General features: G+C 39.2%; 1 protein-coding gene across 17 annotated transcripts in view; it reads left to right on the top strand.

Moving 5' to 3' along the window:
- TOX (thymocyte selection associated high mobility group box) overlaps positions 1-19,162 on the top strand; it is a 348,499-nt gene that overhangs the window by 190,785 nt on the left and 138,552 nt on the right. For all 17 annotated transcript variants that reach the window (XR_009759373.1, XM_061599530.1, XM_061599521.1 and 14 more), the window contains one exon: positions 4,005-4,070. Coding sequence is in view for 16 of the 17 variants with exons in the window: in XM_061599530.1 (XP_061455514.1) it covers positions 4,005-4,070 (66 nt within the window). In the remaining variant the exon portion in view is untranslated. The remainder of the gene's footprint in view (positions 1-4,004; positions 4,071-19,162) is intronic.

Below are 19,162 nucleotides of genomic sequence, written 5' to 3'. Positions count from 1 at the left end.
CAGCATATGTAGAATCCTGTTTCTCCCCCCCCCCGCTTCTTGTTGGTTTCACCCAACTGCACATGAAGTACCAATTTAATGTGAAAAGAAACTTTGTCAGAAGGAATTTATCAAGTATGAAGTATATAAATTTTCATACAAGTCTTCAGAATATCCAACTATAATTAGCATGGCGCTTGGAAGCCCGGATACAAGCTCAGACAAAGTGTCATCGAGCTATAGAAAATATAGTTACCCTATGTAAAATACAAAGTAGTTAGCAAGAGGACTTGGAACATAAGAATTCTTGGATTGGCATCAGTATATCAGATGGGTCAGTTCTATTAAATTAGCAGCACAGCCCTATATTCAACTGCTCAGAACTAGGTCCCATGAAATGATACGGGAATTACTCTTAGGTAAGTAGATACAGAATTACACCCTAGTGGCTTTTGATTGTCACCCACTAGAAATATCTCTGTAGGCAGACTGCTGGCTTGACTGATCTAGTCTGAGGTGGTTTTGTTCACTAGAACACCAAGATCTACCAGCTAGAGCCAGGTGCAAAAGTTGGAAGTAAAGAACTGGGTGCCTTTGAGGACATTCTGTGCCTAGGAGTTGTTCTTATTTTGACCTCACGCTACTTTCATACAAAAGCTCATTCCTGGCTACCCTAAGGTTTCTTCATTTCAACAGTCTAATTTAGATGGGGAAAAGTCATTTTGTTGTTGCTATTGTTGTAAACAGTTGGGAATCAGAAATCCTTGCTGGCCTACTGCAAATCACCCACAAATCCACCAGTGGATCCCAATCCACCTTTTGCCCACCCCTGCTCTGTGGTACTTGCATCTCTGTAGATTCAAATAAATTATCGGCCCAGAGTCAATGGACTTTTTCTGGGCTATGCAGGGCTGTGTTTTGCAGTAGGCGATATGTTATCTGCAGATATAACAGTTTAAAAGGATTTTTCTTTCTCCTATAGCACATAGGGGGGGAAGAAGGGCCTGAAAGCCTGGGAAAGAGCCTAATTTTAACTCCTGACATTTTAATTATTGCCGTTGTTGCTAATGGGGCAAACCTATATATGCCGACTTAGAAGTACGTCCCATTGAGTTCAGTGGGTCTTCCCACGTCAGTGGGCATAAGATTGCAGCCTAAAAAGGCCAGCTTTGCACAAGTCAAATACTGGGTAAAACAAACCAGAGAAGCTTACAAAAAGATAGTTTAATTAAAACTGTAATCCTATCCACATTTACCTGGCATTATGCCCCCTTGAACTCAATGGGGCTTACTGCTAAGTAGACTGCATAGGATTGCACTGTTTAGTATATCTAAAATAACATAATACAGAAAAGTGGCATGGATACAGTTCACAAAAAATGGTTCACCTTCATCAGATTCATCGCAACCAAAGAGCATGATTGGAAACCTCCATCAACACATGCTTTGTTATATGGAGAGACGTACTAGACAGAACATTCAACAACTCACAATATCACAGAACTCAGTCAGCGACTGATTGAACCTGGCCAGAAATGCACACCAACACATAATACATGCCATAACAAACACAACAAACTTACCAGGCAAACTTAGACAAACCCAGTAGAAATGCTCCCTCCTCCTCCACCTCCCCTCTGTCTTTCCTCCTCCCCCCTCCCCATGTGGTCCGTTTCACCTATCCTAAGCATGACTGCGGGGGAGTACATCCCACTGAACTCAATAAGCATGCAAATGATCGATCCATTCACAGCAAACTTGAACAGGATCCATATCTTACCTCCCAGATTAAAAGCAGAGAAACAGGCAAAATAAGCCTTGTGGTTTAAGAAAATATCTGTAGTCAACAGATATTTCTATCAAACTTTAAAAAGCAATTTAACACCACAGTCTCATTTTTATATGAATGGGGTCAAACATGTCAATAAACCAATGCGGCTGCCTCTACCCACCCTCAGTGCCCATCACATTTACTTCACTCTCAGGTCCTGACCCTTGGGTCAGAAGCAAGAATTATGTTTAATGTATAGTCCTGCCGCTACACCTCTGGATTTTCTTTAATTAGAGGTGTGTGCGAGAGGGGTTGTTATCTGGACCTCAGGGAGGGAAGGTTTGTTGCTTTCCTCCCAGCTATGATAGGGACAAAAATTGCTGAATGGCTTAGCGGTTTAGGGTGCAATACAACTGACCTTTCTGCCGGGCTCGAGGGAGTTTATGCCGTGGACCCCTGGCTGCACTGGCAGTCTCCCAGCACTGGTGGCCTCCACTGCCAGCAGCCCTCTGCTGTGGGTGAGCTGCGGCACTGCCGGGAGCCTGCTGGCGCCGTTGAAGACCCGCCAGCCAGGTGGACGAAGGCCAGCAGAAGCCCTGAAAAAGGGGGCATTCCTGGGGTATGGTGGGGCGGAGCCACGGGGGGGACTTTTAGCAAGATCCTTTTGTTTGGAGCCCTCCCTCCTGATCTGCCTGGAAACTATTCCCACCAAAAGGCTGGTGCAGTACAAGCATGTCTATTGTGGCTTACAGGGTCCCCAGGAGGCCTGTTTGTGGGATCCAGCACTTTCTAGCTTGCTTGTACATGCAGCTCCTCATGGAGCTGGTGTTCAGTCAGGCTGGCAGCTCCCAAGCGGGCACCCCTTCTGCCGACTCCCCATCATCTGGATTGCTCTGTTAATTAAAAAAAGGTTTTATTTTTCTTTTTTTTCTTATGTGCACCTGTGCCATGGGGAGCAATTTTTGTTCTTCTTGCAGCTCAGGGCTGTGCTGTGGTGCAGATAATGCTTCAGAGTGTGTGAGATCCTTTAATTAATTAATTAAAGAAACTCTGGAGGTGTAGCTGCATGCTGTGCATTAAGTGTAACATGTAGTTTGGCCCTCAGAAGGCCTAGCAGAATAAAATTCATATTCTGTTGTTTTAAACTGTATATGGAAGGCTGTTATTATTATTAATAGCAGCAGCACAAGTTTAGAAAAAGAGGAGCTGTTTTAGCAGAGCCCTGGAGGAACCCAGGTTACCTCTGAGAGTCCGATGAATATCTTCAGGGGTCCTGATTGCCCTGACCATTATTTAGCAGGAAGGAGCAGATAGCCTTTTCCCTCTATTGTGTGGGTGGAACTGAATGCTAACCTTGAATCTTCTACTAATTCCTAAGCTGTTACTTAGAAAATCCCAGGTGGAGACTGGCTTCATGATATTGTTTGTGATACTAGATAGGCAGAGAAACAAACTCTTGAATTACATTCTGTCTGGAATTTAAATTGCTAATTGCCTTCACACCATTTAATTTTAGTCACAAATCTGTATTTAAGAAAAGGAAAAAAAAGTATAAATTATCAGTTTTGTTGGGATGGCAATTTCAGTTATGGTAACAGAGAATAATTTATTTTTTGAGCTGATGTGATTTTAGGTTGTCTTAATTGTTTTAATGATGTATTTTTAAATGATTGCAACCAGCCCTGAGACCTCTGGGTGAAGGTGGTATTGTTGTTGTTGTTGTTTGTTTCACTCTATTAAATCAATTGTTGTTTGAGCATGTCTTTGTGTACATGTGGTACATAATTTGCCTCAGATTTCTATTTTGTCCTTTATTTTCTGAATAAGTATTTAAGGTGAGATTTAATTTGTTTTTAAATGGTTATTTATCAGGACTGAAGCTTCTATAAAGAGAGTTATTTAATTTTTCCATTATGCCCCTTTTCTTATCAAAAATATTTACTACTTCACTACCACTAATATGTATACATGGCGCACAAAACAGACTGTAGATGAAAGGAAACCATTCATTGCCTGCTGCAATTACTAGACCACTAATTACTCCTAATCACTGACATCCAGGGTCAACAAGGATGGCAACAGGAACATCAAAGACAAGATGTACACTAGCCGTTGCACATCTTTTAACCAAGCTATATATTTTTTTAATGGTGACTATTTGTTACTTGATGCCGGAAGCATTCAGAGTTGCTGATTTTAATATACAGTTATATATATATATTTATATGTATATTTCTTTCTTTTTCATTTGCAGTTTGACGGTGAGAACATGTATATGAGTATGTCAGAGCCGAGCCAGGAGTATGTGCCAGCCAGCCAGGTGGGTTAATTAATCTTCTCTGCCTTGTTTCAAATTGTAATTAAACAAATTCAAAGAGTTGCATTGCAAATGAGTGGCACTATCAGTAACTGCTGCAATCAGAAATAATCATAATTTATAAACAAAGCATTTAAGCCTTGTTTCCAGCTAATGAGATAGCACTGATAAAACACCAGAGTTGGCAGTTGTTGAAGAAACCACCTTGTTTGCTCTCCAGGATGCAAGCAGCTGTTTTGCCAGCATGATCATTCCCAAGCAGTTGTTTTACCTTTAGGAAATACTCTTTACAGGTGCATGCTATTTGTTTATCTGACTACAGACAACTTAATAATTATAAGCCACAGGTGACACAAATTGCTTTACTCATGTTCAGATCTGTTTGGTGTATTCAATGGGGGGGAACGTATTTTTTTAAGTTAATTACGCTCTAACCCACCACATGGCCGGCTTAGGCCTTCAGAGTTACACATAAGAATAAACAAATAAAACAAAATAAAAGCAAACAAAGGGTCTTGCTGGGTCAGGTCTGTTTAGTCCAGGTGCTGTTTTCAGATGTTGACCAGCCAGATGTGGACATTATACCAAAGGAGATGAAGGCAATAGTCCTCTTCCACTCTTGTCCATTAGCAGAACTTGGAAAAGTTACTTTTTTAAACTACAACTCTCATCAGCCCCAGCCAGCATGGCCACTGGATTGGGCTGATGGGAGTTGTAGTTCAAAAAAAGTAACTTTTCCAAGCTCTGTCCATTAGCATCTAGTATTCTGTAGTTTAATGCTTCTGAAAATGGTGAGTCCACTTAGCTGCCATGGCCAATAAACACTGAGAGACCTATTCTCTATGACTTTTCTTATTCCCCTTTAAAATCATCTAAGCCCATAACTGTCGTCGTTATTGTGTGAAGATGTGCTTACTTTGTTTGTCATGATCTTATGGCAAGTCCATTTCTTTGGTTGACCTTAAGTTCTAATATCATTTTCTGGAAGGGGGGGTATTTGTCCATTTTATCCCCACACCATTCATTATTTATTTATTAATATTATTACAAATTCTTCCAAGGTGACTTGCAAGTAACATTAAATTACACTTTTAAAAGCCACAGTTAACAATTAGAAAATATAAAAAGTTATCAGGTCCCACAGGGTGGTTGGTGGTAGAGCCCCTAGTTGCGGGGGGGGGCAGGGAATAATCCAGCTTCAGCAGGTCCTGAGGCCTGTTTTTCTCTCTTATGTTTCATATAGGACAGTTGATGGTCTGTGTGTAGGAGTCCTACTAGACTTTATAACCCCCCATCATGGGATTTTCCAGTTCTGTCAATTTTTTTCAGCCACCATGAGAGTGTAAAAGAGCTAGCTTCAAGCTGAAATGTAGTCCATTAATATGGGTGTGTCCATAAACTGTAGCAATGTTTCCATGATCAAACTGAAGACCAAACTGACTGAATACTCATGCTGCTCTTAAATGTCCTGGTAATTGTCGGTCTACGTAATTTTATTTTACTATTATAGTTTTCATTGGGTCAGATCCCAATTTAATTGTAAATGTTGTTGGGTTTTTTTTACAGTTGCTTTATTGGGTGGGACTCAAGTCATGATTAATGTCCCATTGATTTCATTAGGAAATAAGTTCAGCTAATTTAGGCTGCCATCCTAACCGCACTTACCTGGGAGCAAGCCCCACTGAATTCATTGAGTAGACATGGTTAGGATTGTACTGTTAGTCTGGATCCAACTGGTTGCGTGATAGCCAATATTAGACATGCTTAGAGTAGACCCGTTGAAATCTATATTCTTAAATAACTTGAAGTCAATGGTTCAACCCTGAGGTTGAATAACATTGGTTGTCACCCAATATTTGTTTGTAAGGTGTCTTGATTATATTTTATAAAGGTAGGATAAAGTGTAAATAAGCAGCGTGTCAGGCCACTGGAAATCCAGTAATGGTATTTTTTTTTACCATGCATCTGCAATTAAAAGTATTGTTCTCAAAAAAAAAAAAAACCCTGCAGTGATTATGACTATTTTTGTTTTAATTATCTGTCACACAGGAATGAGCATCCTTGGAAAATGACATTATACTAAGATAGAATATTAATTAAATCATAGCATTTTGCAACTGTCATATAAACTCATATTTGAATTTATAACTTCATTCTGTTTTTTAAAGTTTGTTAACTTTAACATGACTGGCCCATGGTGTTAAAATATTTTTAAAAAACTATGTTTAAAAAGAGAGCGTTCCCAGCAAATTACTTCCCAGTCTGTTGCAGAATTTTTTTAAAAGTGCCGTTTGGAAGAATGAACTTGTATGGTTGAACTTGCTTAGCTAAGAATCCTCTTAAGTTCTGCAGGTAGTTTTGAATAGAACTGTTTGATTAAAAGTTGAGGGTGGGATATTCTTTTTTAACCTTTACATCCAAAAAACTGTCTTGACAAGTTTAGCAGTACTGTTAGATTAAAGTAATGAGGCATCATCTTGTTCATGCCTTAAGGGCTTTGTAGCACAAGGGCTAATTGAATTTGTTTGAAACTGTAGAAGTACAAACCCTCTGAATGATTGCTGTTACAAAGCAGCTGCTACCTTTCAGAGAATCATTATGCCTGTCTTCAATAGTTTTGAACAAAGAATGCATCTCCACATTTTCCAACAGAGCCATTTTCCTTCTGCTGATATGCTCTATACTGTGCATATTTAAACACCAAGTATCACGTCCATGGGATTTTTCAAGGTACAAGAAAAATATGGTTACACATTTTATTTCACAGGACTATCTCAAGGGTTCCCAAAAGGATGTTAAAATGCCTTTTTTTAAAATTGGAGGATCACTCTATATTTTGTAGACATAGAGTTGTATGTATGCTACACTCAGAGTAGACCCATTGAATTTAATGGATTTAGATTAGTTATGTGCATTATTTTCAGTGGGTACACTCTGATTAGGATACTATTACATTGCAAATGCATTATTCAGAATAAATATATTTTAGTAATATTTGTAGCCCCTGCTTCTACTACTCTGTACAATCTAATATGACAATAAATAAAAATTCTGCTGATGAAAAATGTGCATGCTGCTTCTCTTAAATTTATAGTTCAGCATAAGAAATTAGACAAATGTACTAAAAAAGCTGAACTTCAAATTCTTTATGTTCACTAGAATAAGTTGGTGTTCACTGAGGCATCTTTGGGCCTAATTTTAAGGCTGTTAAAATTAATTCATCACATTTATTTATTTATTTATTTATCTATCACATAAATAAAAACTCATCTGTCAGTCAAGAAAAAGTGTAACATCACAAATCTCCATACCTTGGTAATTCAAGACAACTTGCCTCATAGCATTAATTGACAATTATAATTTCTGTTCAGTTTTCAAATCAGTATATGCTTTGGGACTTATGTACTAAGTTGCTAAATAGCAACATATGGCTCACTACAGTTCCTGCGATGTTGCTGCAAGCAAACAGCATAATTCTAGACTTGAAATGATTTACACAAAAAGCCATTCCTGAAAATGAGCCAGAAGTATAACTATACCATAAAAATTAATGATATTCTTTTAGCTTGTCCCCAAAGACTGTTTGATGCTGCTAAGCTTGTGTATATTTTATACATGTAAATATTGTATTCTTGGTGACAAATATCTAATGTAATGTTACGCATCCCAGGCAGCTTTTAAATATTATCACCACTCATATATTCATGATCACACAGTAAAATATGGACTTTTGATTAATAATTTAATTTCAGTGTGATGACATTTAAAATAGCATGGAACTTATCACCCATCAGAGACTCTTCTTACCTTTGCCCCATGGCAGTCTTCCATGGTCATCCATGTGCAGCTCCTGATAGTATCCTCCATATGACAAGTCATATATTTAAGATTGGGAATTAATTTTCACCAGTGCTTCTAAAACAGTAAAGCATGTCTGAAGGGCACCATAGTTACTTGGTAAGATAGAAGTGAATACCTTTTTCATTCTTCCAAATGCACGCAATATAACCATTCTGTACAGGGCAATGTGGTCTTTGTATTTTACTTTCTAATGATTTTGTTTATGAATTGGTCTTGTAGTCCAGAGGTTGCACCCCTTTATTTTTCATCCTTTTTTTTGTGTTGCCTCTTTCCTATAATCTAGTTCAAACAGCTTTTATACTGTATGTCTGGCTTTTTCCATTTATAGTTCAAACTAAGTCTGGATTACAGTTATTTATTATTATTTGTAGAAGGCTATATACCTCATTAAAATGTGTTAATCTAAACACTTATGCTATCTATAAAGTGTTATACAACCCTTATCAGCTGCAGTAGCTAGCTTCTCTTATTAATCAATAAAACAAAAAAACAAAAGCTATTTTATCTTGTGGAAGGCAAACAGAAAATCAATCATCCAATGATACATTCTCAGGAAAGTGCTGGGGTTATTGCTTCCCAGCTCTTAATGCCTACTTTTATTTTCTGCATGAGATAACATACCCTTGGGTGGTTCAGACCCAGTATAAAATGTCCCTTTAAATATATAATTAATGTTCTTTTTTACTCCTTTCTAGGAAACTTTCTCGGGCAATAGCATGGAGATAAATAACCATGGGGAATATTGAATGAACTGCATACATATGATGACCATCTAGGTCTATCGGAGGGCATTAAAGTATTTTTGAACTACTTATTAGGCAAACAACTATGAACCTGTTCCTTGTTGCAAAGTTTCCCTCTGTAAACTCAGCTTTACCTATTGACCCTTGACCCAGTGAAACAATAATGATGGGAGGCTTCAGATTAATCTAGTTAGTCTCACAATGTCTGGCATCTCAACAAGCCCAAACTAGTTACTCAAACCTGTCTTCAGCATAGCATGCAAATGATTACTCTGTGCAATCCCAGAGGTATTCATTACAGACAAAATTGCTCTTGCTGCCTTGCATACAAGCTGAGTTTTCAATGGGAAATGAAAGGCTGCCTGGAAAAATAGGACACCTAATTAAGTTAAACTACTCTAGCATTTGGCTTGACATCTTCATTACTCAAAATTAAAAAGACACTTCACTTGAGCACACAAGTTACTTATTGTTTATGTTGTTGCCTTAAATTGGCGGTTCACACAGCAGTCTGTTTTTCAGAATTATATCTTTTAATAGCTCACATATTTCTTGCAGTTTATAAAAATGTCTGAAGAGATACCAGAGGTACTCATAATAGTCTATATACTATAAGTACAAATGATTGTATATCAGTTCTAAATCTTGGCTGTTTAGATGCCATACTGGGCTGTCACACAAGGCTTACCTGTCGTGCAACTATGTATTTGTTTATTATTATTTTTTAGACTTGGGACAATTTTACAGATTAAATGAAATGTTTCTTCTTCTGATGACTATCCCCAAGCCCAAATTGCATCTCCTTCAAGAGATGCTTAGGGCTGCCCAGCCTCCAAGGGTGTGTTTTTTTAAGTAGCCTTTTCAGCTCCCTTTGATTGGAAGAATTATACAAATTTGTATGAAACACTCAAAATCAGAAAATCGAAGGTTTTTGACAGTAGCAAAACTGAAACTTTTTGATTGCTCACTTTTACTTGTAACACATCTTATGGTTGGATCCAAGATGATCAGAGATCATAGGATTGTAGAGTTGGAAGGGCCGATAAGGACATCAAGTCCAACCGCCTGGTCAATGCAGGAATCCAAATTAACGCAAACCTGACAAGTGGCTGTCCAGCTGCCTCTTGAATGTCTCCAGTGTTGGAGAGCCCGCCATCAGATTACCTTTCCCTAACTGCACCCTCCCCCACAAAAATCTGCTGTAGAAGGTTTCCTGATGCTCAGAAATAGCATAAGAGGTGACATGGGGGATTATGGGGAGAGGAGCCAGAACTGGTGACAATTGCCTTTCCATTTAAAGGCCCTTCTTGCCACAGGAGGACTCCTTCTATGGATGGGGAAGGTCACCTTTGGATTCAACATATGATTTAAAAAATAAAATAAAATTTCTGTCATATTAGAGTGTTGAGCCCCAGTTACTCCAAACACCTCAGAGCGAGTGGGCAAAGGAGGACGAGACTTCTGAGAGCCTTGAGGGAGGGGGGAGTGTTAGCAACCCTTCAACCTCTCTGGACACTCCCCTGGGCGGCCTAGAGCCTGTTCCACCTGATAGCGTCTTGCCACCTGCAAGCTCGTTGCCAGATCTCACGCACGCGCCAACTCCAACCCCCCAGGATGCTCGGCTTGGACTGTCAAAAGTTTCCCTGCCAACTCGCTCCCCACCCGCTGAAGTCGAGCCGGCACCTAGTGAGCCTGTACTGTCCGATGAGCAGGCAGAGGCTCGCCCCACTTCACCCCGCACGAGACGATATGAGACGATGCAAGAAGCGGTTTGGTCAGAGGGAGGGTCTTCGAAGGAGTCAGAGATTATGAGCGAAGACCTTTCCTACTTAAGGTGGTGCCCCTTTGATTGGGGTGCTGAGTCAACTTACTCCATATGCTGCAGAGCATGCATAGTTAGCACCAGTAGTGAGTTAGTCTAGCCAGGCCTATGAGACGCACTGCTTTTGATGTAACGGTGATTCAAATAAAGCAAGAATTATTGCCAGACTCTCCTCCGACTCCTATGTGAAACTCTGGGCAGGACATAGAGGTTGACATAACAGGGAAAGGATGATAAAAACATTTGGCTGTGTTAAAATGTGGTTGTATTGGCCATATCTGGGAGTCACCTGTTCACATATTGGGGATGTGATGGAATTTTCCCCAAATCAGATTAATTCAGCTGGGAAATAACAAGGTCTGTGAAGAGTTGGTATGGGTATTATATTGGATTTGCCTCTAGGAAATCTAAGTTTCCTGGCTTTCTCTGTAAGACAGCTTGTCATGTTTGCACATACATGAAGGGGGACTTGTTTTGTAGTAGGTGAGCTTAGGATTATAGCCATCATAGAAATGAGAACATATGAAAAGCATAGCGTCTTCATTGCCAGTTTAGAGTCAAATATGCTAATGAAGCATCTGACAGGTTAAATGTGGTATATAATATACTCTGTTGTATAGTAGTAATATTAATATTGGGACTTTTTATGCTGCTTTTTATGTTTAGTTGCTCTATTGTTTTTAATAGTGTGGCATTGATTAATGCTGTTTCTTTTCAGTATAACTCTGACATCCTGGTCTTTAAAACAGTACTTGCAAGCAAGTAGCAATGATTCCAATGAAACTTACTTCGAAATACTTATGTTCAGAATGGAGGGATGAAAATTATTATTTCAACATTTATTTTAATATTAAAGCTCTAACATGTAAAAGTAACAAGTGGCAAATCATATAGGTGATCTAAAGAAATAAGAACAGGAGGATCTTAAGGGAAGAATTTAAAATGGTTTTCTTTAATCTTGTTTAGTGTATATAAAACACATTGAGCTTTTTTTTGAAAATAAACATATTTTCCAGCATCTTGGCGTTCCCCCCTTTTTTTCTTAGTCTAGATAAGCCACTTGATAGCTGAAAGGTACAGTTTTCAAAGCAATGGGGAAAAAGGGAACACTCAGAGATTGCAAAAAAAAAAACCCAAACCCTTCAGAATAGAGTGGAACACCACACGTTCCAACAGGCAGCAGTTTGATCTGTTTTAAATCTAGAATAAAAGACTTTTAAAAAATACACAGTCAAGAAGAAGAAGCAAAGAAAAAAGCATGTGTCATATGACAGGACTCAACCATTATTCTTGGATAGCTTTCTAGAGAAACAATCCCTGGTACTATTGTATAATAATAATAACAATAATAATAACAAACCCTGTCCAGGAGCGGCTGGCGGGAAGGGACAATGCCACAGATCTAGCCTTTTGACAGCAGTGTTGCTGCCACATAATGAGCCAGTGAGTGGGCAGGGCAGAGGGGCATTGAGGTCAAACTACCCCAATCTCAATGGCACACTGACCATCCCGGGGTGTGGCAGTGACCCTCCATGCTGCCATGAGGCAGGTCTGCAGCCCCACTGCTCCCCAATGGCCACTCCTACCTTTATCTGCTTAGGCAATACTGTTGCACAACAACACCCACAACATCATTCACCTCTTAATCTTCCATTGTGATATATGCCATCATCTGTCAGCAGTGTCCTTCTCTGCACAAAAGAGTATTCACTAATAGGCACAAAACCTTGCGGTTTAAGAACGTACCTATAGCTCACAGATATTTCTATCAAACTTTAAAAAGCAGGGAAATTGGGCAGCTATAGTGAATGCACCAGGGGAGCAGGAGACCTGACCTCCTCTCTGAGATATTGTACTGCCCTACAAATATGTCAAAATGCAAACACCATTTGGGTTGGTCTTTTACAGTCCAATCTACTTCCTGTGTAGCTTGGAAAAATTTGGTAACGTGCCTATGAGCATATGGTGTGTGGTGGCATCTGTTATAAACCACCCTGTTCAGATCTTGTAAGTTCACATGCGTGCCTTCCTTTATGGAATCAATCCATCTCTTGTTTGGCCTTCCTCTTTTTCTACTCCCTTCTGTTTTTCCCAGCATTATTGTCTTTTCTAGTTAATCATGTCTTCTCATTATGTGTCCAAAGTATGATAACCTCAGTTTCATCATTTCAATGAATTTGCAATGAATCTAGTTGTTAGAAAAAATAAAACTTGGCCTGCCCAAGATGCATGTTTTCAGCCTGCTATGCTTAAAACACTCCACTTAAGGAAAGGTGGGCATGGTCAATTAAAAACATAGAGCACACCTAGAAATTTGCTAGAATATATTTCACCTCCCACTGTTTTATCTTGTGCAAACTGAGATAATCCTCCTGCCCATTGGAAACTATTCTGCAGAACAGTCAGTGCCGTTATTCCCCTATTGTTTTTGGAGTTTTTTTTGTGTTGCAAAGTGGTGTTGTACTTCACACATTCACAGAAACAGAAGCAAAAGAAAATGGTTTACTGTAGGTCTCCTGCTCCCCTGCTGCTTTCACTATAGCTGCCTAATTTCCCTGCTTTTAAAGTTGGATAGAAATATCTGTTGGCTATAGGTATGTTCTTAAACTGCAAGGTTTTTTGCCTATTAGTGAATTTCTCTGCTTTTTAATCCAGTAGGTAAGAAATGGGATCCTGTGCAAGTTTGCTGAGAATGGATTCATCATTTGTATGCTTATTGAGTTCAGTGGTATATAGTCTCATGCAATCATGGTTAGAATAGATAAAACTGACCATGGGGAGGAGGAGGGACGGGGAGAGTAAAGGGAAGGAGAAAGGGGGGAGAGGGGGAAGGAGGGGATTGGATGGGGAGGGGAGAGGGGTGAAGGAAGGAGTAGGGAAGGAGCAAAAGTGAGGTGTTGGGAGTGAGGAGGAGGGTAAGGTAGGTTTGATCATTTGCATGCTTATTGAGTTCAATGGGATTTACTTCTGTGAAATCATGCTTAAGATAGATAAAACTGACCATGGAGGAGGGAGAGGAAGGGGAAGGGGAAGGGGAAGGGGAAGAAGGGGATTGGAAAGGGATGTGGGATGGGGAGGGAGGGGCAAAGGAAGGAGGAGGGAAGGTGCAAGAGGGAGGGGATAGGAGGGAGAAGTAGGGGAGGGCAGGCTTGATCATTTGCATGCTTTTTGAGTTCAGTGGAATTTACTCCTGTGCAATCATGCTTAGGATAAGTGAACTGATCTAGTGCGGGGAGAGGAGGAGAGGAGATTGGGTGGGTGGGAACTGGGCAAAGGGGAAGCCCCTTTTCTTTCCAAAAGGAAAACATTGTGAACAGTATCATTGTTTTTCACCATTTCCCCCACCTTTTTATTCTACAGCAGGTACGTGTAGTGTCCCACCCAAATATCACACTCTGTCAGGGGAATAGGAGTCTCCTCTCATGTCAGCTGCCTCCTCACAACTTCTGTTAAATGAGCTCGTAGCTGCCTGCTCTAACCTCGCCCTTTCAGGTTTGTAGCCAATAAGTGAAGTCAGGGTTGTGATTGACAATGGATTTGTTGACCTCCAGGCAACAGGTAGAGTTCATTGCAATGCCAGAAAACTGTAGTCTTTTCCTGTTTGTCTGAAAATCTCATAAATTGAGTAAGTTTGTAGCTTTCAGCAGTAGTAAAAATCCTTTTCTCTCTGTATGCAGGAGATGTAGGACAAAAAAAATCACAGCAGCATCTTGTTAGGCAATTGTTTACTGTGAATAATTTCAGTTATGATTATAATAAGTGTACATGCAAGGTTTTTTTAAATTACTTGCAAAAATAACATATACATTTTATCTTTCAAATAATTTTTAACAGAAATTTAAAAGAAGTTTGCATGCAGCTTATGATGTCATTACAATGTGTTATACTTTTCTACTTATGAGGAGTCAAACAAATTTAAATTTTCCTAGGCTGTTGGAGAGGGCAGTTTATTTGTCTAATTCAAAGCCTGTTTTGAAAAACTTCCCAATATGAAGCTTCAATGCTGTACTCGCTTTTCTGGGATTCCACACGCTGGGAGTAAACCCCATTGAATTCAGTAGGACTAATTTTTGAGTAGGCATGGTTAGGATTGTGCTATAAATCAATGGGGCTTTTGAGTGAACATGGCAAAGGATTGTGGTTGTGCTGTAAATCTTTCTCTCCTCCTCCAATTCTATTTTTAAAAGCAATTAGGCAGGGCTTACTTAGGTGTCATTGCTATTATTTTTCAGGAAACACTGATCTTTTTTTAAAAAAAGTTCTGCAGTGACCAACTGGTTTTAACAATAAGCTGTTATTTAGGGTGTATGTATTTTTACATGTCCAGTATATGTGTATATGGAATCTTTCCAACAGCCCTGTGAGGTAAGATTGCCGATTGTAAACCAAGACAGCTCAATTAAAGTCCAGTAACCATAAAAGAAGTATTAAAACAATTGCAAGTCATCTTAAAGTGGCATGATTCTGAATTTTGGATTGGTGAGTGAAGTTCCTGATCACTTGAGGTTGCAGTCCTGTGCACAGTTCCGTGTTTGATTAAGCCCCTTTGAATACATTGGGACTTGATTCTGAGTAAACATGCATAGAATTGCACTAATAAATATCTTTACAGGTTATGTAAATAATAAACATCTTTGACATTCATGCTTATATAAATATTTATTCATACTATGTCCCAGTAAGTATCTGATTTCACACTACGTTGTACATGGTTATTTCCTTTATATTTTAAGTGTTCCCTTCTTCCTTGGGGTGGTCATGGTCCCCCTCTATTGTTTTCACCCTGGGGGCAGATTAGGCTGAGAGATGGTGAGTAGCCCATGGTCATCCAGTAAACCTTGTAGCTGATTTCATATTTAAAAAAAATTAATATGATTTATATCTGGCAAAGTTTATTAAGTAAATCCACACAATACATTTAAAGCACACCCAGCTCGTATTTAAAGCTCATGATGTCCCCCCAAAGAATCCTGGGAAGTGTAGCTTTCCCTTCACAGTTATAGTCCCCACCTCCCTTAACAAACTGCAGTTCCCATAATCCTGTGGTGGGATTCATGTCCTTCAAATGTGTATTGAATGTGCTTTAAATGAATGGTGTGGATCTGCCCTAAGTATACTGTGCATTCATTACTGAATTGAAAAGAATTTAAAAGATACTTTTTTAAACAGGGCAAGACCTGTAGCTCAGTGGCAAGGCACATGCTTTGCATGCAAAGGTCCAAAATCTAATTTCTAGTAAAGACTATTGCCTGGACTGCTGGAGAGCCAATGCTAGTCCATGTGATCAGTACTGAGCTATGGTACCAAATGGCCTGAGTCAGTATAAGGCTGATTCCTTTGTGCATAAAAGAGGAAAGAGACGCAAGGGTCACAGTGACTCCAAAATTTATTTATGTATTTTATTTACAACATTTATGCACCACATAAAAAAAACTCAAAGCGGTTTGCAGAAGGAATTAAAACAATAAATTTTTTTGCAAAAACAGTTAAAAACAGGTATTTAAAAATGTTCAAAATAATAAAACCAACAATGAATTAAAAACAGATAAAAAACATAATAGCTTCTATATGCATGGGTAGGCTTGTCTACTAAACCAAAATGTTTTTAGCAGGTGCCAAAAAGAGTACAATGGAAGCACCTGCCTTACGTCAATAGGCAAGGAATTCCAAAGTGTAGGTACTTCCACAATAAAGGATTGATTTCTCACAAGAGCAGAACAAATACTTTGTGGCACCTGTGACATGGAAACATGAACATGGCCTGGTAGCAAATCGACAACCAATGCAGATTTCAGAGCAGAGGTATTATGTGTTTATAAGGTTTCACTCATGCCAGCAATCATGCTGCAGCATTCTGTACCAAATGCAACTCCCGATGAGGTTGTGCTGCATGGGGATTTCTGTGATGTTAGGTGAATGGCTGCCAGGATTGGTTTAGGTTTGGTTAGGAACCCTGGTTGTGGAATGCTGAGTTTTCTGCCTTACCCATAGGAATCTTGTTGTGGTTGATATGGTATTGCATTTAAGGAATCATCACTTTTGTTTTTGTTTTTCTATATGCATTTTGTTTACCTCTGACCTCACTCCCTTACATCCATAGAAGCAACAACAGTGGTTCTGTGTGCTCAGTTCAACCCCTTCAACCCACTCGTGATGCACCTTGTTGTTGGCATGATGGTTTGTTTCTTGCCCAATAGTGGTAAAATAGAATTCACATACGGGCAAATATGGCTTCAATTGCTGTTGTTCCGAAGGTACTGCCTGTGAAGGTAGACCAAGCCATGTGTGTTTTCTCTCTGTCAATTATTACTCACAGGGTAGGCAGGAAAGAGTAGATAATCTTAACTCTTACTCATTTCTTAAAAACTCTCTTTGCAGTGAAAGATCAAGTCTGTAAAAATGTTTGGAGCAGCCACATTAAAAGGCAGGCAGGGGGTTGCCAAGCCTGCTTTGATACGGATATCTTTGCAGAGGATCCCTAGAGAAGCCTTACCAACAGCACAATCCTAACCATATCTATTCAGAAGTAGTCATGTTGAGTTCTATGGGGCTTAGTCCCTTAGTAAGTGTGTTTAGAATTGCAGCATTCAGCGGGATCCATCTTTATTTCTGAGTGTTCCCATCTAACATCTCCACAACACTAGGTTCCCTTCATCCTACAATGGCCTTCTGGTGACTGGTCTGGCCTGAGGGCACTTAAACCCTTCTTGCCAGAAGCAAGTAGGCTAGATTCAGCATTCCCTACCCAGGCTCCCTAAGCAGATGAGAAAGAATGATCCCGTCATTTCAGCTGGACCTAGGAACACCTTCATTAGCTAACATCTTAATTTCCAATCAGAGAATTTTTTTTGTTTGAGTGGTATGCTCCAAGCAACTGTGGTTGATGCTTAATGTATCATGCTTAATGACATCACTAGGGCCTACACCCATGACATCACTAGGGCCTGTTGCCCCTGACATCACTAGGGCCTGCCCCTGAAATCTCAGGGTTGGGATGCTTCTGACCTGGCAACCCTGGTGGCAATTGAAGTGCCAATGGGATTCTACCTGTTGGAATGTATGAGAAATTAGCTGCAATCCTATACACACTTGGGAGTAAGCTCTATTTTTTTATTTGTAATCATTTATTACCCTCCCTTCACCCAAAGGTTCCAGGGCAGGTTACAACAATTTTGAAATGCGGCATTAAAAACAATTTTAAAAACAACCTAAAATCCCCAAATAGGGTAGGTGCTAAAAATACATGTCTCAAATGTCAAAGGCCAGGGTACATTGAACTGAATGGGACTTACTTCTAGTTAGGCATGTATAGGAGTACAGTGGACATATTTGAGATTGTTACACCACTGTCTGGAAAAAATGCGAGAAGCTATTCAAATGGCATGTTTAATTTTGAAACACCAATTTTCTTTTAGGGGACTTTGAATTTGCTTCTTTAAAATCAGTTATGCAGCAGTCAACATTCTCTTGGTCTTGTAGTGGAAAATTAATGTTATGCTTGAAGCACTGTCCTGTATCTAATGTGAATTAAAGAATCTGATGAACACTTCAGAGGGAAAATGTACCTTGTACAGCAATATGCTCTTGATGGCTTCTGCTTGATAAATTAATATATTGTGTGTATTTTTAAATGATTATGATTTATTGTTTCTCCAATAAAGAAATACTGAAAAATTCTTTACAGGATCATTGACTTGGACATATCAGTGGCGCTGGACAGTTCTTGCTAAACTCGTTAAGATGATTTATAAAGCAGATTGAAGTAATGTATTCTAGCGGGGATGGTGAAGGTGTGACCTTCCAGATGTTGCTGGACTACAACTCCCATCATCCCTGGCCATTGGCCATGCTGGCTGGGGTTGATAGGAGTTGGAGTCCAACAACATCTGCAGAGCCAGAAGATCTCCATTCCTGTATTATAGTTTCAAACTGTCTTCTTTACATATAGCTGAAAAAACGTTGAATGCCACATTGATATGAAGACTTAAAATTAAGATCTTCCTAATTGACTCTGGTCTTCATTATTCCTAACCTTTAGAAAAATACAAGATGGGGCTTTTTCACCTTTTAACAAATTATGGGTACAGTAGTCTGTTCTAAGAATACTTATTTCCAGTGAAATCATTATGATGTATGCATGTGGACTTGGGTATAGGAATCAAGGCTTGACCCACTGAAGATACTAAATAGTTGGCTAATGATTATAAGGGGTTTGGAGTTTATTTTGTTACCATGCTGAGATAATCATTCTTTCAGTAATATATGTTCAATAATATTAGTATCTTAATCAATTCGGAAAAAAGAGTAGAATCAGATAACTATCCACAGAACTTGCACGGAGTCAAATTGTAATGAGTGAATTCAAGCTTGAATGAGTCATTGAACAAACATCAGGAAACAAAGTCATTTCCATGTAACTTAAAGGAGAAAGGTGGCATATATTTATACTTAATCACTATATTTTCATTTTCAAATACTTTGATGATAGTCACAATGCCAGTATAATTTTTATATATTAGCTTATTAAAATGTGCTCCATGCTTCAGCCACAAAGTATAAGGGCATATTTCATAGCCCAGTTAAAAGACAATAGTTAATATTGTCATTCCTCTGATTTAGCTGGTATAATGTCAGGCAATTCACTCACATTGTTGTCACGATACATACTG

This window comes from Rhineura floridana, chromosome 1 (assembly GCF_030035675.1).
Source record: "Rhineura floridana isolate rRhiFlo1 chromosome 1, rRhiFlo1.hap2, whole genome shotgun sequence".
Lineage (NCBI taxonomy): Eukaryota > Metazoa > Chordata > Lepidosauria > Squamata > Rhineuridae > Rhineura > Rhineura floridana.
This window is presented reverse-complemented; position numbering and strand designations above follow the sequence as displayed.